Here is a 24872-nt window from a genome sequence, read left to right as displayed (position 1 = left end):
CTGCTCCCAGCTGCCCTCCCTTGCCAGCCTGGTCCCCATGTCCATTAGCATGGCAGGCGCTGGGGGCTGCCAGCATGTACGACCCATGTAATGGGAATGATGGCTGTGCCTGGGACTCAGGCTCAGCCCCTGATAAAGAGGATGCATGTGAGGGAGAGCGCTGGTTGATAGCAACCCTTGCTCTGAGTGCTGTGGGTCAATACTGCCCTTTGCTCACCTGCTCTTTTCCCTTCATCAGTAAGAAAGGGAGGGACGGAGGAAACATGATTGTGCTCAGTGCCTGCTCTACTTCCCTGTGGCCTCACCCAGGCTGGTGGTCATGAGTGCTGGCCACTGCCATTCCCCTACAGCCCAGATCCAAGGGCACTGCAGCAGCTGACTCCATTCTAGGGTAAGCCTCCCTGAAGCCCCTTCCATTAAGCCCTTCACCCAGGACTGGAGACCTCCCCCAGCCCAAGGGATGGTGGTAAGCTCCCAACATGTCACGGGTGCAAGGAGAGAAAGCAGAGCCCAGTGCCATTTTATAGTCTTTTATTTCCAAATCTGGCGCTTCCATGATACACTTTTACACAGCCAGGGAGGGAGCATGGATATCTCCCTGCCCACAGGATTGGGATACGGAGACAGAACAAAAAGACCCAAAACAACAACCAAAACCAAATCCCCAAAGGAATAAAACCCAAACCCAAGGAGGGTGCTCCCAGAGCCCAGGCAACAGCACCACAAGGGGACTGAGCCACAGCCCTGCAGGCTGCCCTGCTCCCTGCCTGGCCCTGTACCACAGGCACAGCCACCCCGATGCCATCAGCTCCACCATGTCTTATCTATTTTTTGGCACTTGTCTCTTGCTCTCCATTTGGCACTAGTTGGGCTGCGGTCCCCTTGCCCAAGATGGAGAGAAACGTGTAAACGAGAGGTCCCGTAGGGTGTGTAAACATGTCAGTGGGGAGATGGGCCTGTGGAGACCCTCCCTGACCCGAGACCTTGGTCTGCCCGGGTAGAGCCCTGGGGGACAGCAGCACAAATCAATCCCCCTGTGTAAACATCCCGGGCTGCGAGGCATGGCGGTGGGTGGCAGTAAGGCAGTGAGCACCACGGCCATGGTGGCACCCAGGGACAGCTGAGCAGGGGCACGGCCTCTCTGGGTGGGCCAAGGGGACTGTGTCAGCCCCCCAAGCCAGGGGCCCCGCTCCGAGTGTAGGCACAGAGGAGAGCCAGCTGGTGAGGGGATGGTGGGGGCCCCGGCTTAATAGAGAAATGCACAGAGCAGCCTGAATTTCCAAAGGGCAAAGTGCCATTTGTCTCTGTCTCCTGAAATCCAGGCTGCTCAGAGCAGGGGTTCTCTGCTGGCAGGGCCTGCATGCACAGAGCCTGCAGGGAATCAGCTAGAAACAACTTCTGCAGGCAATGCCAGACCAAAAGACCAGCGAGCTCTCATTCCTGCAGATACTCATTGGCTGCAGGGCACCAAAACAGCCCAACCTACCACTGAGCTGCCCAAGCAGTACCAGGGACACCCAGCTCTGTGCCTGAAACCCTCACGCTTGCCCCAACTCACTGACAGGAGCAGTCCCAGACCAGAAAGAGGGCTGAAGGAGGCTGAGCTGCAGGGCCAGCACAGCTGCAGGGCACTGAAAGACACAGGACAGTAGGAGGACCCTGCTGAGACACGTGGGGAGCTGTGGGGTGAGGAGCAGGGGGCCTTGCTGGGCGCTCACTGCCTCAGGGAGGAGACTGAGTGAAGCTGGTAAAGCCACAAGGTCTGCTTAGCACTGTCCCTCCAGTCCTGTAGTCCCTGGCACCCCAGGGAAGCCAGAGGAGGGCTGTTGGCAGACAGACACCCCAGGTCCTGGGAACAGACCACCCGCAAAAATAACCATAGAAATTTCTCTTCTCTCTGATTACAAAGATACAAAAAGGTAGAAAACCCTCCTCCACCCCCATGTCCTGGGCTCCATTTCTGTCCCCCTGCCCCTGCTCCACGCACACAAACACACACACACACACACACACACACACAGCCCACATAGAAATGGGTTGCAAAGGAAGAGTTCAGCCCCAGGGCTCTCAACATGACTCTCCCCTGAGCAGGCTCCTGCTATACCTCTCACACCGGGCAGGCAAAGGGAGCAGAGTGACAGAGAGCCCAGAGGCTCCGGATGTGGGTGGTTGGGTCCCGGCCCCTCAGCCCAGAGGGCAGGGAAGGCAGAGTTGGTTTTTTTGGGCCTCTGACCACCATCAGTTCTGCCCCTGCCCCTGGGGATGCCAAACCTTGGCTGGTAGTGTCTGGCTAGGCAAACGGCCCTGCCTCTTCTATCTCTCTTCTGGATGTCTTCGGCCCCTCAGGAATGGCCTTCGTTTCTCATTATTCTTCTCGGAGAAAAGAAAAGCAGCATTAAGACACAGCACCTCCAGCTGCACTCCCTACTGCCTCCCGGCTATGCTAGATAAAGATAGAAACCCAAGCTACTGTCTCCAAGTCCCCGAGTTCAGGGAAGAGGAAAGAGGGAACGGAACAGGGATGGATAGCAGCAGTGCCAGTGGGATATGTGGCCCTCCCCTCCAAGATGAACCCCTGAGGGAAGAAGCCAGGCAGATGGACAGTGCCCAAGACATGGCCGAGGAAGGGATGCACTTACTCTGAGTCTGGCGACAGCTCCGAAATGCTGTGAGAGGTACTGGAGTGGGGCGTTGAGGGGCACATTGCAGAGGGTGTCGAGGTCTGCATGGCAGAAGGGTTGGCAGTGGTCTGAGGGCCTGAAGGAGTGCTGGAAGATTGCACCGAGGACAGGACAGAGGTGTTAAAAGAAGCAAGAATGGAAGATAGGATGTCTAACTGTTCAGTGGAAGGATGTCTGCTGGGGATGGTCTCCAGGTTCTCTCTAGAAGGCTGCCTCCTAGAGAGCGGTTCCAGGCTTTCCCTAGAGAGCTGTCTCCTAGAGAGACTCCCCAGATTCTCCTGCGAAGGCTGCCTGCTAGGCACAGTACCCAGAGGCTCTCTGGAATTAGATTTTCTGGAGAGAAAGTCCAGCTGCTCTCTTGAAGTTTGTCTAGATGACGCTAGCTGGTCCCTTGAAAGTTGTCTTCTAGAAAGCAAATCCAATTGTTCTCGAGAAGTATCTCGACTTGGCAATCTGTCTATGCGGTCTCTGGATCCTTGCCTACTTGGCAATGTATTTAGCCACTCTCTTGAGACCTCTCTTACCAGCCCACAGTCTAGCTGCTCTCTTGACCCAAATCTGCAGGGTAAAGTTTCAAGGTGGTCTCTGGAGCCCTGCCTCCGAGGCAGCGTGTTCCCATGACCTCTTTGACTGGGCCTAGGAACAAGTAGATCCAAGTTTTCTCTCGACCCATGTCTGCTGGGGAGATTCTCTAGGTGTTCAGTAGACCCATGCCTGCTGGGGATAGTGTCCAGCTCCTCCCTGGACCCGTGCCGGCTGGGCACTGTTTCCAAACACTCTCCTGAGTTGTTCCTGCTCAGCTGCTCCCGGGACATCTGTCTCCTCATCAGCATGTCGAGCTGTTCTCGAGACGAGTACCGGCTGGCTGGCTGTGAGAGGCTGCCTGCCCCAGAGTAGATCCTGCCATAGGAGGCAGCGGGGACAGCCCTGTGACCCAGTGTGGAGGTCTTGTACCAGGTCAGCTCATTGGTCATCCTGCCGACGGACGGCAAGCCCTGCAGAGCTGGAGGATACTGGAGGCGGTTCTTCAAAATCCCTACGTCGGACAGAAAGAAAAGTCACATCTTTGCAGAGCAGTGAAAAGAGCATATGAGCTGTGGGAGATAAACCTCCCCAAGGACATAACAAAATAGATGCAATGCTGAGCCTTTAGAGCCACAAACACCAGGGACAGGCCAGGCTGCCCTCAGGCTGTTACCTTTTCTCTGCCGTTGGGTCTGGGTGAGGGAGTTCTCATCTCCGCTTGTCAAGGCCAGGTCTGGCTGATTGTTGTTGGCTGCGTCCTTGTTGATGTCAAACCCCAGTTTCCGCTCAGAGCCCCACTTCTGCAGGGAGCAGGGGTGAACTTCACACTCACCCAAAGCCGGCCAGTATGACATAAGGTCATTACCATCCACATCTGGTGAAGGACACACCGCCGGAGAAGAGGGAGAGAATTCTTCTGTGAGGGGTAACAAAGCCATGGCAAGGCACAGCCTTTCCCCCATGCCACCCCAAGGTACAGCAGACCCCTGCCAAAGCCCACGGAACTTGCCTTTGGGAGCAGTGTTTGTGGGGTTGGTGAGCAGACGCTCACTGTGCGCTGCACGCTTGAACTGGCGTGGGAAGCGGCCTCGCAGGCGCACATTCTCCTCACTTTCTGATGATGGGATGGAGAGGCTGCGTTCCTCATCCAGAGATAGGTCACTGTCTGAGTCCGAGTCCTGGTCTGTATATGGGCATGGCGTGTGTTGGGGTGATATTTGGAAAGAGAGTGGGTGAGGCTTATTAGTGCAAATGGGAAGGATAATTCGTGCCCGCTTCGTTTTCAGCTCCCTGGAGACTAGTTATGCCATTCCCATCTGTCCAGGAGGAGGCTCTGCTAAGTGACAAAGCTGCTGACTCTTATTCGCAGCCTATTTGGGAGTCTCAGTCAAACACTAGTGGGAGGACACAGCCATACAGTCACAGCCTACACAGGGAATGATTTAAGACAGAGCTAATTTGGAATACCTTCAGCTGAGTTAGACCCTAACCCACGTGCTTACCTCCCCCAGCATCACGGTGGAACATAGCCACGTCGATGTCCGTGGGGCCAGCATGACCCAGCAGGCTGTGATCCAGAGCTGAGCCCTGACGTGCCGTCATGTTGTCTCTGAAAGATACAGGGTCCAAGTGGTGACACTGGCACAAACCCTCAGCTCTGCCTGGGTGCTCCTGGCACCTTGCGCCGCTGCCTACCTGTGGTATCCCCTCTGGCTGGAGTGTGTGCGGGCAGAGCGCACGCTGCTCACTGATGAGATGGTGGAAGCCCCCAGGGTGATACGGATGAGCCCGCTCTCCTCAAACAGCGCTGTGTTGTTGTAGGTATTGGGGCACTGGTGAAGCAGGGAGAGAGGCACGGACTCATAATGAGGTGCAGCACAGGAAAGACCTTCCCTCCCACATCTCGGTAAAGATGGGATATCCTCTCATCTCCCAACAAGCAGCTAGTCCCCAGCTCTCCAGGTGCTCACCAACCTGCGTACTCCGAGCAGCCTCCTCGTTCTGCCCCTTCTTGCCAAGGCAGGCCAGCTTCCAGGCCTCCTGTACCTCCTCATTCAGCACACAGAAGAGGACCAGCACAGCCAGGCCCTGCAGGGAGAGAAGCCGTGAGTATGACAGCTGCAGGGAGAGCCCCTCACAGCAGGTTGGCACTCTGCTGCAGAAACAGGAGGGGATGGAAGCCGAGGGCTATTAGCATAAGCACAAGCCCCCCAGGCCAGTGGTCATGAGAGAGGAAGGAGGAGCCAAGGTGTCCCCTGAGGCAAGCAATGCTGGAGGAGTGGCTGTCAGGGTCCCCTGCAGCACCATTAGCTGCATTAGTATCTTCAGCAAGGAGCCTTGGGGAAGCCAGGTGCCAACCTTCTCCCCAGCTGCAACACACAGGGCCTGGAGCAGCCAGTAGGGTCAGTACCTGGGTGCTCCACATCCCTTGCACCCCTGTTGAAGGTGCTCACAGTCTCTGCAAAGTCCCCCCGCAATTCTCAGGCCGGTTATGGGGGCACAGAAAGCACTTTTGCCCCATGAGCCTGTCCTGGTGGAGGCTGGGCAATTACCTGGAGGCTGCAGAGGACAGTGTAGAGGTAGTGGAAAGCCAGGACACTGTTGTTGACAGCCAAGAGGCCAAAGAGCCAGGTAGCGCTAATAACTAGAAGCAGAACAAAGGAGCTCCGTAACGTCATGCTGGAGGGAGAGAGAGACAGACAGGCACATACACACACACACAGGTTAGCACATGTTGTTAATCTACAGTTTAGTGCTTGCAGACAGAGATCCAGAGGGGAAGGTCTCCTCCTGCCCAGCCCTCCATTCTGCCCCACTGCAGTGCTGCAGGAACACCTCAGCACAGCAGTGCTGCTCAGTTCTGACTGCAGCCCCTTCCCTTCTGGAGCACACGTGGCAAACACAGGGCCCAAATGACATGGATCATTTGGAGCCACAGGGAGGAGCTGAGCCAAGCTCTGGGAGGAGGGCGAGTGGGGAACGGTTTCAGAAGGAGCATTTAAGAGAAGCAGCAGGTGCTGAGAGCCAACATGAGTAGATGTGAGAGATGGCTGTGAGGGCAGGTGGGGAAGAGGGACAGGCTGGCAGGGCAGCATGGAGATAGGTAATTTCAGGAACAGTTAACACAGCCACCAGGTGGGAGAGGAGAGCGGCTGCAAGGCTGACACTGATGCACTGAATGGCACTCCGCAATGGTGGAAGAGGGAGGAACGATCATTGAAAATGCTGAAAACTAAGAGCCACAGGAGCTCTGCTGGGAATTTGGCCACTAATACTCACAGAACCGATTTCTTCTTAGTCTCCTTTTGGCCTGGGGAACAGGACATCTTGGCCACAAGCAGGAACATCACCCCATTCATCTGAAAGCGTTGGCACTGATTAGAAGCCATGCCAAGGGCTGGCTCTGACCTGATATCCCCAGTGCAGAGCGTAAGCAGATTCCAGGTCCACCAGGCCCATATGAAGCTCCCCTCCTTGCCCTTTCACACCCAAGCCCTGGCCTCCCCCAGGTTTGGCTGGTGCCAGCAGGGACAGAAAGGGGCTCTAACAGAGGGAGGAGTACAGAAAAGGGGGCAGGCAGTGGGCAGCCAGGGAAGGGGTGAGTGCCTGTGGTGCAGAGAAGGGAGGCTGTAGGTGAAACAGGACAGGGTTTTACCACAATGACGACAGTAATGGGGCCTGCAAAACTCCAGACCAGCTTATCATGAACGGAAATCCAGCAGAAGTCAGGGTTCCCGTAGCCCTCAGGATCCAGGCCAACAGCCAGCCCTGCGGAAAGAAGGGAGAGCACAGCTCCAGACCTAGCAGTTGCTCCATGCCTACTGAGGGAGCCATACAGACACACACTGAGGGGTCAGTTGTCCTCAAAAGACAAGACAACAGCCTGTGACGCATGTTTTCAGCTGGACAACATGGCTCCCCTCCCCTCACCACCTGCACACCCTCTTCTAGGACCACATGAACAACCCAAGTGGCTGGCTGTGGTCTCACACCCCACCAGGGTGACACCAGGGGCTCAGGACGCTGCTGAGAACTTGTGTTTTTGGCATGGGACAAGCAGCTCTTACCAGTGATGATGGCAGGCACTCCCCAGCCGATGGCATAGTAGAAACGCATGGCACCGAAGTTGACATTGCGGGCTTCAGTCAGCATCCGGTAGATGTGGAGCTGCTCCACGAACATCCACGCAAAGGTACTCATGTAGAAGTAGTGCAGGAGGATGGCAATCACTGTACACACAAACTGGGGAGACAAAAGCCATTCAGAGATGGTCCTGCCATGCCAACATTAACTGCACCAGCCACACCTCTCCCCAAATCTCCATAGTATGCAGCCTACAGACCTGGTTTTCAGTGCGGTTGATGCCCAAGAGGAACAAGAGCTCAGAGAAGAAGAGGGTGACCGATATGTTGGAGTGAATGCCTCGTGTGTTGGACTTGAGGCCTTTGAGGCAGGTCAGAAAGGAGAAGGTCAGCAGCAGGGCCACAAGGGAGAGAGACACCAAGGAGTAGGTGACAATTGCCAGCGTCTCCAGGTCACCTTCTAGTTGCTGCAGCAGCAGAGAAACAAAAGCAAAAGGCAGTGTTACAGGGAGACACACGAAGCTCTCAAACTCCCTTTGTGCCCCATACAATCTGTTGCTGCATATCCTGGTGGCTAACAACACCCCCCTACTGCCCACAGCCCTGCAGGCTGAGGTTACCTCTCGGTGTGAGCTGTCCATCAAAACCCCAAAGGTGCCAAACTGGGAGCACTGGCAGTGGACGTGCGTGGTGTTTCGGTACACAAGATCACAGTCCCTGGCTGTCCAGAAGCCTGATGGGTTGGTCCTGTGGCCATCAAAAAGCAGACAGAATTCAGGGGAGAAAACAGTGTGTTGTATGTGGAGGGAACTGCAGACAGCCCATTGGCAAGGCTTTTCTACCAGCACTCTCATGGCTGAAACAGCAGAACCAGAGCCCTGATGGGACTCCATTGTGCCCTCCCAGCAGGAATTAATCCCCTGCAAGAGGGTAAAAACCCCTACATCTAAGTGCTGTCCATTCAGAGCCCAGGAGACCATGGGAGCTAGGAGCTGTCTGTGGAAAGCAGCTCAGAGCAAGCAGCTTGTGGGGCAGAACTGGTCCTAGCTATGTTCAACTCACGGGCTGGAGTGGTTCCACTGGACACAGAGAGGTTTGCTTCTGTTGGCCGTCTCCAGCAGGCGAAATTCCAGCACGAGAGGGGTGTCCAGGGGCCCCCGCAGGAAGGTATGATTTCTGAACACAGACACACTCACAATGGGGGAGTTCATCACAGGATTCTTGGGGAGCCTGCAAGGAGCAACAAAGCTCTACCACCACCGTGCTTGGGGGCTGCAGCCCCCCCTGGGGTGTCCCAAGGTGCCGTGTTGACATCTCGGAAGGAACAGTTCTGCCCAACCCACACTAAAGGGTCAGGAAACATGGAGCATAGCAATGCTGCGGCAGGGAACAGGCAGAGCACTGTAGGACCACCAGGATGGGAACCAAACTGTGGCTATTGCACAGACACTGTGGCTGACCATTGCTTATGGAGGGTGAAGTGGAGGACATACCTGACACTGCGACGATCCACCTGGTAGCGTGCAGGAAGCAGCCCCCCCAGTGTGCGGTACATGATGAGGATGATGACAGTGAGAGCAGGCTCAGGCTCTGGCAGTGCCTGCCTTGCAGAGGAGCTCTCCACTGTGTAGTTTCCTTCACCCCCAGCCACCGTGGGCTCTACCGTGGGCACTGCCGAGGCACAGAAGGGGATGGTAAGAACATGCAAGGCCAGCAGGCAGCATTCCTCAAATGATGCTCACCTTCAGCTTTTGGGGGGCTCAGAACGGACAGCGGCAGCACAACGTGGGTGTGAGGGTCCCAGGCAGGCTGGCCACGGAAGAGGCTGCTGTGGTAGCGAGGATAGCGCCGGCGGATGTGTGAGTGGTTCTCCATGCGGTCAATGCTCAGCACTGAGGAAGAATGAGGGAGTGAGAGGCAGCTCTAAGGCAGCCATCTGGACAGCACACACTCCAGGTGGGTGATGAAGGCAAAAGGATTGCAGGAGCCACAGGGAAAGGTCTCCTATGTTTGGGCATGATGTGAGATTCAAGCATCCACAGCGCTCCTCCCCAGTCCAGACCCTTGCCCTGTTGTAGGGGTTTACCCCTCCGGGACAGGGCGATTGAAGCATGCTCTGCACAACCCCACTAGGCCCTACTACCAGCTGGCTCCTACTCACTGATGTTGGGGGTGACGACACCAACAGGGTTGAGGTAGGTGAGTTTCATGTTGCTGGCCAGTGTGCCCGAGTAGTCCCGCAGCTGCTCCATCAGGCTGGCGCTGCCATGCTCACTGTGTGGCAGCATGGCCCAGTGCTCCCGGTTCTCAGGTGCCAGCACAGAGCTGCCTGCACGCAACAGGTTCTGCATGGGAGAGACAGCAGAGCACAGGGTGAGCCCTTGGGACGCAGTCTGACCACTCATGGGCTGCTAGCACTGTGCCCTCTACCCAGTTTGCTGCACAAGCGTGGTAGTTTCTCACCTCATTGAAGTGGGCATCCTGCGTGGCTGTCAGGCCAAAGCCATGCTGCTGGCTTTCAAACGCCATGAGGCGGGACAGCAGGCGGTAGGTGATGTGCACATCGTTACCAAAGTAGTGGTCCATGTGATCTGTCACAGCCCGGAGACGATGGGCCAACTTCTTGGCTTCAATCGTGTTGAGCTCAGTCTCATTCCTCTCCAAGCCCTCCAGCTGCCAGAGGGAAGAACAGAGAGGATTAACTCATCAGCATGTTCCTCCCTGGAGGGCATCACAGCTCCAAAGGACCGGGGTGTGGGGTGCTGCAAGTCCCACTGCAAGGCCCTCTCCTACACTAAGAACCATAGGGAGCTGAGCTCCTGGTTGTGAGCTCTAGTTCCTCCAGCTCCTGCCCCATCAGGGCTGCAGAACCAAGGTGGGGGATTACCAGCATGGAGAGTTCCTTGAAGGCAGGTGAAGTACAGTTGAAGAGATCTGGCTCCAGCCAGCCCTTCTCCTCATCGCAGTGTCTGACAGCTGCACCTGAAACCAGGAGGAAGAGCAAATCAGAGGGTGCAGGACATGTAGCTCCCCAGCTGCAACCCCCAGCAGAACTCTGCACCAGTTACTCCCGAAGAACAGCAGTGGTAAGCAACAGGGAGGGCCTGGAGCATCCCAGAGCCATCCTCCTGCCATGCATCACTGCAGCTGTTCCACCTTTGGTCTGCATCTCCTCTGTGAGCTGTTGCCATGAGCTTGGTTCTAAGTACGGCTCATACAGCCTGCATAGCACCAGACACCATCACACAGCAATGCAAGGGGGAGTGACCTGGTAAGGCTCCAGCTGGGGAAGCCCCCAGTTTTTGGTGAGCTGTGCCTCCGTCCTTAGGGCACAATTGATTCCAGCCTACAGAAGCCCGGGTGGCTCCAGGCTTTCCCTGGCTGGCAGCCTGCAATGTCTGCTGAGGCCCTTCTATGTGTGTAGAAGGAGTGCAACAGCAGGTGAACTTGCCCTGGAGATGGTGGTGCACTCCCAGAGGGTACAGCAGCCAGCACTGGGTACCAATCCCCGGCTGGGGCCCCAGCACTGCTGGACAGCAGCAGAGATACCAAAAGTGACAAGGGATCAGCTGTTAAGTACCACTCACACCAGGAGCATCACCATGCATGATATTAGACAGAGGAAGTGGGGTGATCCCAGTACCCAAGACCCTCCTGGGGAAAGCACTAGGGCAGGGGAGCTCACTCAGGCCCATGGTGGGAAGAAGGCAGCAGCATGCCCAGGGAGGGTTGAGGAAGCCTGCAGCAGACCCCAAGGCCCAGTGCTCATCACTATCCTCAGCTCCCAGCTATCCAACCCAAACACCCTCTCCCAAGCTGCATAAGCACAGAGACCAATGCCACTGCAGCTGGGAGCGAAGAGAACAAAGCAACACCTGTGCTGCTGGCCTTCCCTCCAGCACAGAACAGGACAGTGCTGGTATCTGTAGCCTGGCTCAGCTGTAGACCTGGGCATGATCTGACCCTGGGGTGCCTGCACCTTGCCTGCCATCCAGATAGCAGGACCTTGTGCTGAGCTTGTGCATCAGTTCAGCCCTTGCTCTCTCACACCAAGCATCTCCCTCCTTCTGGCCCACAGCAGTTCCTTCCTCTCCCAGCCTGAGCAATCAAGTGCCTGCCAGGACAGCCAGCACGTGTCCCAGCCAGGGAGCAGAGCACAGCAACCTTCCGTGCCACCCAGAGCCCATGCTGCAGGACAGTGGGTAGCAGGGACTGCATGCAGCTGCAGCCAGCTCAGTTGTTAGTGCACTGGGAGCAGGGAAGCAATGCGTAGGAGTGGTGAGGCCAGGCAAAGCGTTGAGGAGACACTCAGCAGCTCCAGAAGCAGCAGGAAAAGCGCAGGGGTGTGCAGGGTGCCAGGCAGGAAGCGGGGAAGGAAAACCATGTGGTGCAGCCCTTACAGCGGGGAAGGGAGGAGGAGGGAACAACCTTACCTGCACCCCTCAAACCTGAGCACGGATGGCGAGAGAACCAGGGAGAGAAGCGACAACAGTTAGGAGCCGAACCTGCCTCTTCCCGGGGCGAACGGCTGGAGAAGGACAGGGTTTGTATCGTCCCCTGGGGCTCGCACTGCCCTGCAGTCCCACACACCCTGCTCACACCTCTGCCATCACCCAGAACCGCCTTCTCCAAGCGGGGCTGTGACTTGCACCCAAGGCACTCACCAAGCCTCAGCCTGCTCCCCATGCAGCATTCAGAAGGGGCCCAGCTGCGCAGCACCAGGTGCCACATGTGCCCTGCTGTAGTGTCAGGCCCAACCCCAGCATGGCTGAAACTGAGAGCTGACAGAGAGAAGCTGGGGATGGAGGCTGGGTGACAGCACCAACCCTACAGGGGCTCCCAGCCCTGTACCTCACCCTCAGTTTGGTGCTTCCTTTTCCATTTTCTACCTCCCAGCCCTCCAGACCAGCTAAATGGGACTGAGACAGCTTAGGGTGACCTTGCTGGGGCTGCGACAGCTCCTGCACAACAGTGAGATTCTCCCAACCCCACGGCACCCCTCACTCACCCAAGGAGCCTTTGGGACACAGCACCACGGCCGAGAAGCCAAACTTGGTCTGAGGCCACCACACGCCTGCTTTCAGGCTTTTGGGACATCCATTGTAGAGCACTGCAGAGACAAACATCCCAAGGACCACTCACAGTGGGCAGCTCAAACCAAGCCCCGTGATGCTGGTGCCATGGCACCTCCCCACTCACCCTTGCAGCCACTGGGTGTCACCTCGGCGAAGGGGCTGTCACAGCTGTTGCACTGGCGGCCGATGACTCCAGGCTTGCAGTGGCACCGGCCAGTCTCCTTGTCACAAGAGCGTGAGGAGGAGCCCACGGGGTAGCAGTCACAAGGCAGGCAGGTGTCGCTGCCTTTGGGACGGTAGTGGAAGTCCTGCAGGGAGATGGGGATGGTCATCAGGCAGCCCGTGGGGACAGCAGGTGCTCAGGGAGCTGTGTGAGTGGGAGCTAAAAAGGGCCTTGCTCTCTTCTCTGGGTGCTCATCAGGAACTCATCACAGAGATCCCTGTCTGCTAGCACCCTGCTGTCAAGTTGCTGGGCCAGGAAGGCTGCAGATAGAAGGTGAGCAAGGAACAGGCACAGAAAGCAGCACCTTAGCGGCTGTCAGCCCTGAGGAGTGGACAAGAAACAGCACCAAGGATAAAGAGGGATGCGGGTGAGCCATGGCTCCTCACCTTGCAGTGGCACTGCCCGTTGGTTTTATTGCAGTCGGGGTCAAAGCCCTTGCTCACATCACAGTTGCATGGCCCGCAGGATGGGTTACCCCACCAGCCCTTTGGACACTGCTGGTCCATCCTAGGAGAGAAACACCTCCACTGTTACAGCAACCCAATCTCCTGGGCCTTATCCTGCTACCAGCCCAGCTGCTCAGCAGCTTAAAGGAGCAGGATGGCAGCAAGGTGTCACTCAGCTGGGATGGGAGAGCAGCACAGAGCCAGGCACTGGAGGCTGTGGCCCTGCTGTGTGCCACACATCTCACCTGTGCTCGCAGTACTGCCCAAAAAAGTTCTCTCCGCACTCACACACGTAGCCCAGAGGTGAGCCTGGCTTGCGGCGACACACCGACTTGTTCTTGCAGGGGTTGAGATGACACGCATCCACACATTCCCCTCCGTAGTACCCTGAGGTGTGGATAGAGAGCACCAGGTGAAGAAAGCACCTTTCCTCAGGAGAGGTCAGAGCACCCCAGAGTGGATCTGGGGAGACTCAGGAGGGATTCTGCCCTCCACCAAAGCTAATGCAGGTCTGGCAGGGATTTCTAGGCAGACAACTAGCCCAAAGAAAGGGCAGGCTGTGGGAGTCACAGGGCAGAGAAGTCTTCACACTCTAAGTGAGAAGAGCAATGGGGTGGCAGAGTGCTGCGTGCCCTACCTGGCTGGCAGACACAGGAATAGCTCTGCCACTCATCCTTGCAGATGCTATTGGCTGGGCAGGGGCTGGAGTCGCAAGGGCTGGGCACGCTGCAGCCAGCCTCCACCCGCAGGGCATGGCTGGGCTTTGGCAGCACAGTCCCAGTGACGCTGTCACCCAGTCGCACACCCTGAAACACAGGGGTTAAATTGAAGGGAAGAAAAAACACATAACACTTCAGTCTGTCCAGCCCATATAAGCTCAGGGGGAGTGCATCCCCAGCAGGTCAGACACTGGCAATAGCTGCCAGCCCATGTTTCCACCTCTCTCCACAACAGATCCCCTGGATAAGGAAGGCTCAAAGCATTGGACTCACCTGTATGCAGCCCCTCAGCCCATTCTGCACCTCGCCAGAGCCCAGGACTCCCCCCACGTGCAGGTGTTTCACCTTCAGGCCATGCAATTCATTTCCAACAACCACTGTGTCCTGCAGAATGTACAGAGGGGTGACATGGTGCAAGTGCCATCACATGCAAAGCTTCCCCCACAGTTCCTACCCCAGAGCCAGCGTCTCATGCAGCACACACCTGGTAGAGCCCAAAATCCAGCATGATGGTGATAACGTAGCGCAAGTCCCTCCCGCTGCGGACATCCCGCAGCTCCAGCTGGAGGTCGTGCCATCGCCCATCATTCAGCTGCAGCTGGTCCAGCACGAGGCTGGTGCTGCGCCCTGAGCCCCGGCTCACCATGAAGGAGAGCAGGCCTCCAGACAGCTGCAGAGAGAGGACAGCAATGGCAGCAGTGAGCAAGGTCCTGACCCACTCCAGCTGCCTTCAACCAACCCTCCCTGAGCACTCTGAGTGGCCCTACTTGGCACAGCAGGGTGGTGTACTGGCCAGCGTGGGCCTGCAGAAGCACCCCGTCCATCTGTCGGGTCCGAAACGCCAGCCCTAAATACCACGGCACTGAGATCTTCATGTCTGCCTTGAAGTCCCAGCTCAGGACACTGTTGCCCTGGAAATAGTGGGCATGGTGCATGGCTGGAAAGGAAAGCAGAGATGAGGAGAAGGGATGGGGACCACCCATTTTTACCCTGGGTTTTTCCTCATGCAACTCCAGGCACTGGTGATTCTAGAGCAGCAGATGCAGGGATGACAGAGCCAGCTCATCTCACCTGTACCCCACCTTACTGCGCTGTGTGCATCCCCCAGCACACCCAGCAGCTCACTCACCATGGCGGCAGTCCTTGCCCCCGAAGCCCACAGGACAGAGGCAGGAATAGGTCCCCCAGCTGACCGAGCAGGTGCCGCCGTTCTTACAGGGGTTGGAGTCGCAGAAGCTGTGCTTGGCGTGGCAGCCTGAAGATACCCAAATCACACACATCAGCTTCAACCCACCTGTCACCGCTCTCCTGCCCACATGGCAGGCACTGCTGGCACTCAGCCCTTCCCCGCTGCTGGTGCAGGGAGTTCTGGGGCAGCTCCCAGGGCAGGGGCGGGCAGAGGCACTGGTACCTGCAGTGGTTCCATTGTTGGCAATGTAGGAGGCCAGGTCGATGCGTTTGTTGTCAATGTACAGGTCTCTCATGCATCCCACAAAGTCCCGGTGAGAAACAGGGAAGTTTTCTGGCAGGTTGGGGACTCCTCCAAGGAGCAAAGGACCCGTGAGGTCCAAGGACCTGCGAGGAGAGAAGCCCCGTGACTTCTAGCTGGCCAGGCTGGGAAGCTGACATCCAGAGGTGACACCTGGAGTCAAGCTATCCCTGGTGTGAAGAACAGGCTCCACTGGGGACACAGGCACCCTGCTTCTCTCCCCACCGCAGCAGCACCCCAGTGAGGAACTCACTTCTTGGAGCTCGTCTGCACTCCTTCTGCAGCACACGAGTAGTTCCCAATCTCACTGCCAAACTGCAGGGCCACAGAGGCGTCGCATTCGTCCACTGTCAGGATGGCCACCTTGTCCTTGGAGGGGCCCTGAACCACTCCCAGGGCGCTGACCTTGGGCTGAAAGCAAAGACACGGTGTCAGCAGCACGTGTCCCCCCAGATCCAAACACCCCACAGCTCACCCTACAGCCAGAGAAGGGCAGGGAGCCTGGCACCCCTGCACTGGGCACAGGAGAGAGAAGAGACACCACACTGAGCACAGCAAGTGGTGTGAGGTGGGTACAGATGGCCTCGTGGGGACACAGACCCGGCGCACAGCAGGGCACAATACCTTGTTGTAGTAGCGGAGCTGCACCCTGTGCCACTGCCCATCGCTCACACCCCCAGGCAGGTACGGGCTCACCACTGTGCTGGACTCCCCTGCAGGGACAGGGATAAATTCTGCAGGAAGCCGGATATACAGTAGTAATGTGATCAATAGGACAATCAACACCCAACCAAGAGGGTCCTAATCTCCAAATCACCCCCTGGCCAGGCAGGAGGTAAAGCTCAAGGTGACTGACAGTAGCAGGAACCCTCCTCATTGCAGCTCTCGTGGCCCAAATCCCACAGCAGGTAGGGCCAAGCCTACCTGTGGAGTACTTCAGCTGGACCTGCCCCTGGATGATCTCCACCGCCAAGAAGTCGTGCCGCTCATTCAGGCGCCCGTTGTACAGCAGGAGGCCACCGGGTTCCACTGTGCTGAACCTGGGCAGGGAATCAGGGGGAACAATGGGTGCGTGCAGGGAGCGTGCAGCAGCACCCAGCATGGGGATGGGGGAGAGAACATGAGGTCCAGAGGGCCAACAGCAGAGGGGGAGAAGAACTCACGATAGGGAGAGGGTGAGGTGGAAGCGCTGGCGCAGGCCCCGGAACATGACAAAGGAGCGTGGTGGGAAGGAGCGCGTGGACAGCTCGCAGAACGGCGTCTCGAAGCCTCCTGCTGGGCACTGGCAGCGGAAACCCCCATCAGCACCGTTGGTGCAGGTGCCCCCATTGCGGCACACGCCAGGCTGGCAGCGCCCCGAGCGGCTGTCCACCTCACAGTTCTCACCTGTGGGAAAGAGAATGGGGAGTCTGGGACATGTGCCCTCAGCTGCTCCTCACCCATGGTACCAGGAGCCCCCTAGTGCCGCACGTTGGTGCTGCCAAGTGGGCCAAACAGAGAGGAACCCATCTGGGTGAGGACACTGACCACCTTGAACCTTGCCCAGCTCCAATGAAGAGCTGGGAAATCCTCCCCACTTCCTCAGTGCCCACAGCTCACCTCAGCGCCAGCACACCAGGTTTACCTGGTTTCTCTTTGGCCAGCTCTGCTCACCCAAAGGCCCTGGTGAGGCTGATCTCACAGCACAGCAGTAACCAATTGCTCAGTCCTACACCCCAGACCCAGTTCCCATTGCTTGCTCACACACAAGGAGGACGCAGAGACAGCATGAAGTGACAGTGAAATGAGCTCATTAACCCCTCTGCTAATGGCTGTTCACGCTTCAAATGCCAGGGGTTAATTACCACTGACTCCGCTTATCTCACCAGGAGCCGAGCAGCTCTGAGGCAACCATCTGCTGCCGCGCTCCCCTGCCTACCCTGTAGCCACAGGCCACCTTCTCTCACCCCATGCTGACAGTGGCTGGGCAGAGGTCTCCATGGACTGGTGTGGCCTACGGTGGCTGCAAGACACTGGGGGGTAGTCCCAAGGTCCAGGACTGGATCTTGCCCTGTGGGACAGCAGGGCCTCCCTGTCCACACTCAGTGGGGAGGTTGAGGCAACAGCTTCCCATGGTGTTAGTGTGGCACTGGCTTAAAACCACGGGAGGGGGACAGTTGGAGAGCCCTGGCCGGCACTCACCGCTGAAGTGCTGGCGGCACACACAGGTGTAGCCGCCCTCCTTGCGCGTGCAGGTCCCTCCGTGCAGGCAGGGGTTGGAGTAGCACAGGTCGATCTCGGTCTCACAGTAGTCACCAGTGAAGCCAGGCGGGCAGCGGCACCGCAGGCCAGTGATGGGATGGATGGGGCGGAACAGAGTGGATGGGGAGGCGATGAAGGGCGCAGAGCTGTCAAACTTGAGGACGGAGACACACTTCATGTAGTTCTCACAGGGCTCCCGCAGGCAGACGTTGTCGTCAAAGGGCAGCACCTCCAGCATGGAGGCTCCCGTCAATGCCATGCGCTTCATGTACAGCTGCTCCTGCAGCTCCTCCGAGCTGAAGTAGTGCCCACCCCGCGGCGCCAGAGCCGAGAAGCTGACGTTGAGCACCGTGCCACCCACATCCGTGTCGTTCTGGATGTTGAAGACGAAGATGCCGTCCTTGGTGGTGGAGAGCACTGTTGCCACCCCTTCCAGGAAGGTGGCCAGCAGAGGGGAGAGGAAGCGCTCCTGAGACATGTTCTCCAGGCGCACCGTGATGCTGTTGGTGAGCATGTCGTCCGTGATGATGGTGACGCGCAGGGTGCAGACAGCCGTAACGCTGTGGACGCCGTCTGAAGGACAGAACAGAGATGTGCTGCAGGTCTCCCCCCTCCCGGCTCAGTGTGGACCCCAAAGGCCTGAATTCTTGGTTAAGAAACCTTGAAGCTGTAGCCCAAGGAGTTATCTGGGTGCCACCTGCCCATCCTCTGAGACAACTGCCAGGTTCCCTCCCCATCCTGGATCCGGGCAGCCAACTGAGCTCTCAACAAGGATGCTGCTGAGCAGCAGGCAGAAGGCAGCCCCAGCAGGAGGTTGGACAAACACTGGAGCCAGTGCCAGCACCCGGGGTGCTTCACTCCCCCACTGCCCCCCTCTGTGCTGCCCTTACCCACACTCTCTTCCTGCCATCACTTTCCTCTCTCCTCCAGGGCCTCCAAGGCTTTTGTGCAGGTCTCCCTGCTTCCCCTTTCTCACCATCTGCTCCACATCCCTTCTTCTCTGGGTCCATCTCCTGTTTGTTTAATTCTCTTTCATCTTTATTTTCCTTGGAAACCATCTCCCCATCCCTCAGGGCCTCACACCATATGAACCACCTTCCAAGGCAGTGCAATGTGCCCTCCTTTGTGGCCCCAGAAACATCTCGTGAGGCGTACCAGGCAGCCCATCAACCAGGCAAAATGCATCAACCCATCTCCCAGGCCATTCACATCACCCCAACACCATCAGCCCCACACATCAGCAGCGCGGGGTGATCACCCATGACTCCATCTCACACTCCACATTCACCAAGCTCCAAACCCAGTGTTTCTTTGGAAACTGCTCTTCATCATCACCACCCTGAGACACAATTTGAACCAGCATTTCTCAGCAGGGACACTTTCTATAAGGTTCAGTCCCCACCCCACACCCAAGACTACCTCCTTGTTGGCTCCATGCAAGGGAAAGCAGATGGCTGAAAGAATGACCCTCTGTAAATAAAAGGGGAATGAAAAGAAAAAGGAAAAAAAAGAAAGCTACCAAAAGAAAACCCAAAGCTGGCTGGAGGCACTGACCCCCATGGGAGGTATTTTAATCACGGATGTTCAGCCTTCCTGATTAAATCCTGTGGCTGGAGAGCTGGTGCCTGGTGAATATTCATGCAGCAGCAAGAGGTACCCCAAAACATGCCTGCAGGGCAAGGAGAAAGGCCTGAGGCTCTGACCCCAGTGCTGAGCAGTGCCAGGTCAGCACAGCTGCCCTTCCTGGAGTGACACCTACCAGCTTCAAAAGCAGCACAGCCAGGGTGAGACCCCATCCCTCCTGTCCCCATCACTGCTCCCAAGCCTCCTGTGCAGCACCCACCCCAGGGCCTTTGGGATCCCGTCACCAACAGGGAGCACTGAGGCCTTCAATCACTCCTCCAGTCCTACAGGCCAGATGCCACTGGATGCCACTGTGTGAGCCCCAATACCATGTCTGATTGCCATCAGCGTGGCATGGCCAAGCCTCACTTGGCATCACAGGGCTGAACTTCTATGCAGGCAAGAAGAGAAGAGGACATAAGGGACCTTCCCTAAGGCCAGCAGAACAAACACAACAGCCCCAGTGACCATCACAGAGGATGGCAGTGCCATTATATCAGCAGCTGAGGAGCCACAACCCACCCCCCCATACAGGGAGGAGGGGAGGGCAATGATGGGGAGGAGGGCATGTGTATCCCTTACCACTTCCTAAAGGGCTTTTGCAGAACTCTCTCTCAGAAGTAAATCCTAATTCCCGACACAGCACTATGAATATCATTCTCCCAGCACCAGTAAAGACAGGGACTGAAGCATAATAACCAAGAAGACACCAAACCCACTCCCTAACCAGGAACGGAAACCCACATTTCCCACAAGTCGTGGTCAGCTCCTCCAGCTGTGAGAGACCGAGGAGGGAAGGAGGCTCCTGAGACAGGGCTCCTTAGGAGAGAGGCAATACAAGTTGCAAAAGGGAAATGCAGCCCTGGGACTCGTGCCTGACTTGAAAAGAACGCCGGGCTGCTCACACACAGGGATGACAGCAGAGCGGGGCAGCAGCCATTTCTAGCGCTCACAGGTGCCCACGTGGCGGTGAGGAGCTGTCCGTGGTGCTGAACCGGTGGGTCCTCTCAGAAAGGCGCTGGTTTGCGGCGGCCGCGTTGTCCCTGTGAGCCCCCAAACGCAGTGGAACCCAGCTACGTGCTCTTGTTGCCTTCCCTCAACAGGAACGAGCTGGGCTGGGGCAGACAATGCAGCCCTGGAGCTGCATGGCTACGGCACGGGGGCAGACAGGGCTGTCGCTGGGAGGCTGAACAATGAAGAAGGGAAACAAGCCAGCTCTCCGCAGCTCTGCCAGAGCCAACAAAGGCCTGCTTCCCACTGCCTCGCTGTCCCACCCCCCCCCCCACTGCACGGCTCTTCCCCCTCCATCCTCCCCTCCGCCAGCACACCTCTTCTATTCTCCCATCCTGCTAGAAGATGACGACACACTAATTGCAGGGGCCCTCTCGCTGCCAGGCAGCTCAGCGCAGGACTTTGCAATGTGATTTTCTCCTGCCTTTGTGAGGGGTTAAGTGTGCAAGGAGGCAGGGCTTGCAGGAACACACTGGGAAAGAAGCTGAAAAGGTCAATACCAGCCCCCACCTCCAGCAACCAGCATGGGTGTGTGTGTGGGGCCAGCCAACCCTGCAGCTACAATTAGTCCCCAAAGAGAGTAATTCCACTGATGGCTGGAGCTGGCCATGCCCTGAACAGATCTGCTAGAGCCATCACTCCATCTTTTGAAAGAATGTTTCCTCCTGCTGAATGAGCTGGATAGAGACGGGGTGGGAAAGGTGTCAGCTGGTAGTCAGAGAATTGCAATTTAAAGCACAGTTCTCAGGCGCGCTCTGTGATTCAGTGTTTGGGAGCCCCCCCCCCCCCTTCCCCAGAGCTGCTCCTTGATTCAGCACTGGACGGATGGATGCCTCCATTTCAGACGATGCATCCACAAGCAAAGAAAGGCATGTGGTGCCGGCAAAGCTCAGGCAGCTCCACACACAGACACTGCCTCAACTCAGACAAGCCCTAGGTTCATCCCTGCTCCATCCCCTCCTGGCTGGAGGTGACCGTTATGCTTCCCCTAACCACTCCAGGGAGCTACCACCAGCACCTCCCTCCAAAGTCCCTTACAGCCATTATATGCAATGCAAAGTTGACTTCAGAACAGAGACCCTAAAATTTAGAAGCCACAGCCATCGACAGATGCCACAGCCAGAACCCAGACCTGAATTGTTTGCTTAATGGTACCCTCCAGCAGTCCAGCCCATCCCTCTCCAGTGCAGCTACAAAAGGCATCCACTCCTGGCGAGAAGAACTCACTTGGGGCTCAGAGCAGAGTGGCCAGCTTGGCCACCCCAGGAACACACTGTTTGCATGGCCAGCACCCCAGCATACATCCCTGCTTCACTGGTGACAGCATCTCCAAAGGTGTCTCGCTGGCAGCTACATGAGATCCTCACAGCTGAGTAACGATGCTTTGTTCTTTCACACCACCAGTGATCTCAGCCCCTTTGCAAAATGCTCCTCCTGCAGCATGCAACCCTTTCCATGACTCCCAGACCCTTCAGCACTTCCCGATTTGAAGTAACTCCCCATCCAAACCTTGTCGCCGGTTCCAGCCCCCACAGATTCACAATGGGCTGCCATGCAAAGGGGGATCCCTAATCGCGCAATGCCCCCCAGGGGGTAACATCCCAAATCATGCATTTAAAGGTTTTCACACCTACCTGTGACAGTCACCAGCATGGAAGCCACGAGTGGACGGTTGTTGTCCAGCTTACGGCTCAGCCTCAGCTCCCCGCTAGACTGATTTACAATCAACAAGTGCAGTTCATTTCCCCGTTCAAAGGTGTAGAAGAGGCGGTCGGACACATCTGGATCATATGCTGGGACCTTCCCTATGACTCCAGAGGGAAAGGTACTGGATTTATTGGACACGTAATTATTGAATAGGATCTGAAAGTTCTTGAGAACAGGGCTGTTGTCATTCTGGTCAATGAGTTTGATGTGTACCGTAGCTCTGCTGACCAAAGGGGCCGAGGTGGCCTGCACCACAATCACATACTCTGGTTTGGCCTCATAATCCAGGTCCATCAGGGCCGTGAGCTCCCCAGAGAAGATGTCCAGCTGGAAGACCTCGGGGATGTTGCCCTCCACTATCTGGTACATGATCTGGGCATTGGGTCCCTCATCTGGGTCAATGGCTGTGATTTGAGCCACGACAGAGCCTACAATGCTGTTCTCCTTTACCAAGACCTCAAACTCTTCAGCTGGAAAGACAGGGGCATTGTCATTCACATCCTGAATGGTCACTTGGATATGGACAGGAGTACGCTGAGCAGGGATGCCCCTGTCCACAGCATACGCAGTCAGCTCATAGACTGGGACATTCTCCCGGTCCAGCCTGCGGACAGTGCGAATGATGCCCGATGTGGGCTCTATGGTGAAGTCTCCATCCCCATCCTCCCCGTTCTGGAAGGTGTACTGCACTCTCCCATTGGTGTGGGCATCCCGGTCGGTGGCAGAGATCTGGAGCACACTGGTGAAAGGAGGTGCATCCTCAGAGATTACGCCCTGGTAATGAGGGCTGACAAACTGAGGCGCGTTATCATTAACATCATTCACCATGATTTCAACGTAGGTAGTGTCTGCTTTCTGGGGGATCCCGTTGTCTTTGGCTGTGATAGCCAACGTGTAGGTGACCTGGTCCTCATAATCCAGTTCTGCCTGGAGAGTGATGGCCCCAGAGTCTGGATCAATGCGGAACTGAGGGACGTTGTCTTCTAGGTAGTACGTGATGCGAGCGTTTTCCCCCACGTCGTCATCTGTGGCACTGATCACCACCACAGTGCTGCCCACGGGCCGGTCCTCATTGATGCTCACAGAGTAGTGTGCGCTCTGGAATACCGGCCTATGTGTGTTGGCATCTGTGATGTTGATGTGCACATGACAGTTGTCACGCAGCGTGCGGTCGGAGGCCGTCACCGTGAGCACGTAGCGCCGCTCCTGCTTGTAGTCCAGTGGCAGGGACAGAGTGATGATCCCCACTCCACCCTGCGTGCTGATAGCAAAGCGGTTCCGGGTGTTGCCGCTGGTGATCTGGTAGGTGATGACACTGTTCACGTCCCTGTCCACAGCAGTCAGGGTGAGGACACTGCTGCCCACAGCTGCATCCTCATTCAGGCGAATAAAATACTCCTTCTGGGTGAACTCTGGGCGGTTGTCGTTGACATCCATGACTGTGATGGTGACGCTGGCAGAGGCAGATAATGATGGAGAGCCATGATCGCGAGCCTCCACCCCAAAAAAGTAGTGCTCTACCAACTCCCGGTCCAAGGGCCCACTGACTGTGATCCACCCCGTGGCACTGTTGACCACAAAGGGTGTGTTGGCCGAGACCCCGGTCAGCTTGTACTCCAGACGTGCATTCTCACCATAGTCCGCATCCACAGCCTGGATGTGGATGACAGAATGGCCAAGAGGAACATTCTCCAGCACCGTGGCCTGGAACGGAGTGCTGACAAAGATGGGGGCATTGTCATTGACGTCCACCACCTGGATGCTGGCCATGCCGGTGTTGTTGGAGAGCGGTGGCCGGCCGCCGTCCTGTGCCCGGATCCTCAGGGCATACTCACGTTCCACCTCAAAATCCAGCGGGGCCACCACCTGGATCTCCCCAGTGACGCTGTCGATAGAGAACTGTCCCCGGCTGTTCCCACTGATGATGTTGTAGTGGACGAGCGCGTTGTTGTCCTTGTCCAGATCGGTGGCGGTGACGCGCAGGATTTCGGTGTGTGGCCGTATGTCCTCCCTCACCTGCACAATGTAGCGCTTCTCGCTGAACTGCGGCGTGTTGTCGTTCTCATCGAGCACCGTGATGTACACCTTGACGGTGGCAGAGCGAGGCCCCGGCTCCCTGCCCTGATCGTTGGCTTCCACCACCAAGGAGTACCTCTCCATCTTCTCCCTGTCCACCGGCCCGCTGGTGGTGATGAGCCCCGAGCGCGGGTCGATCTCGAAGACGGCGTGGGCTGCCCTCTCGTTGACGAAGCGGTAGCGGATGTTGGCGTTGGGCGGCGAGTCGACGTCGGTGGCGCGCAGCTGCAGGATGGGGTAACCCACCTCCACGTTCTCGCGGATGCTCTCCCGGTACTCGGGCTGCTCGAACACTGGGTCGTGGTCGTTGCGGTCGGCCACGGTGATGGCCACCATGGTGGTGGCGGACAGCCGGGGCGCCCCGTGGTCGGCGGCCGTCACTCGGAAGTAGTGCAGCTCCATGCTCTCGCGGTCCAGCGTTTGGGTGGTGGTGATGATCCCGGCGTGAGGGTCGATGCTGAAGAGCTCCAGCGAGCGGCTGTTCATCAGCGCGTCCATGGAGTACACCAGCCGCCCCGCCTCGCCCCCGTCGGGGTCCTGCGCCGCCACCGCCACCACGGCCGTGCCCGCGGGCTGGTTCTCGGCCACCTCCGCCTGGTAGTTGTACTGCGGGAACAGCGGGTGCCGGTTGGGGGCCGCCCGACGCCCCCTCCGCGGTGCCGGCGTCGCGTTGCGGGGCGAGCAGCGCGGCGGGGAGCGGCGGCGATGAGCAGCGGGCGGCCCCGGGGGGAAGGCGGGCGGCCCCCAGTGCGGAGCGGCGGCGGGACAGCGGAACCCGGGGAGCGGCGGCCCCCGGCCCGGCGGAGCGGCGACCCCCAGCCCGGGGGGGAACAAAGGCAGCAGCAGCAGCGGCAGCAGCGCCAACAGCGGCGACCCCCGCCGGGCTCGGCGGCTGCTCGGGGGCCGCTGCTCCGCCGCCATGCTGCTCGGCGGCCGCCGCCCGGCCCGGCCCGGCCGCACGGCGCTCAGCTCGG

The 24872-nt window shown here is 57.6% G+C and overlaps 1 protein-coding gene across 1 annotated transcript; it reads right to left on the bottom strand.

Moving 5' to 3' along the window:
* Positions 1 to 514: 514 nt before the first annotated feature.
* On the bottom strand, positions 515 to 24819 carry CELSR3 (cadherin EGF LAG seven-pass G-type receptor 3). Its single transcript, XM_015875381.2, has 35 exons — positions 21750 to 24819; positions 17422 to 18054; positions 16404 to 16626; positions 16165 to 16280; positions 15865 to 15953; positions 15494 to 15651; positions 15163 to 15326; positions 14881 to 15006; positions 14519 to 14688; positions 14236 to 14421; positions 14025 to 14135; positions 13670 to 13838; positions 13278 to 13419; positions 12973 to 13093; positions 12488 to 12671; positions 12297 to 12398; positions 10176 to 10270; positions 9752 to 9961; positions 9450 to 9633; positions 9031 to 9180; positions 8782 to 8959; positions 8351 to 8518; positions 7909 to 8035; positions 7549 to 7755; positions 7274 to 7448; positions 6862 to 6974; positions 6486 to 6565; positions 5759 to 5885; positions 5181 to 5294; positions 4902 to 5038; positions 4709 to 4815; positions 4216 to 4389; positions 3880 to 4080; positions 2640 to 3717; positions 515 to 2370 (listed from the first exon to the last, which is right to left on the bottom strand). The coding sequence occupies exons 1-35, from the start codon at positions 24817 to 24819 to the stop codon at positions 2343 to 2345; spliced, it is 9417 nt and encodes a 3138-aa protein (XP_015730867.2). The 3' UTR covers positions 515 to 2342.
* Positions 24820 to 24872: the final 53 nt, after the last annotated feature.

The sequence above is a fragment of the Coturnix japonica genome, chromosome 12 (assembly GCF_001577835.2).
Source record: "Coturnix japonica isolate 7356 chromosome 12, Coturnix japonica 2.1, whole genome shotgun sequence".
Taxonomy (NCBI): Eukaryota; Metazoa; Chordata; class Aves; order Galliformes; family Phasianidae; genus Coturnix; species Coturnix japonica.
Note: the sequence above shows the minus strand (reverse complement) of the source record. Positions and strands in the feature narration are given on the sequence as shown.

Excerpts from the sequence above, each read along its gene's own strand:
- CELSR3 (XM_015875381.2), bottom strand. The coding sequence starts at position 24,819 with ATGGCGGCGGAGCAGCGGCCCCCGAGCAGCCGCCGAGCCCGGCGGGGG. Across the intron at positions 13,420-13,669 it reads TTCCTGTGTCTGCCAGCCAG|GGTACTACGGAGGGGAATGT; the intron begins GTAGGGCACGCA and ends TCCACACCTCAG. Across the intron at positions 4,816-4,901 it reads AGCCAGAGGGGATACCACAG|AGACAACATGACGGCACGTC; the intron begins GTAGGCAGCGGC and ends TGTATCTTTCAG.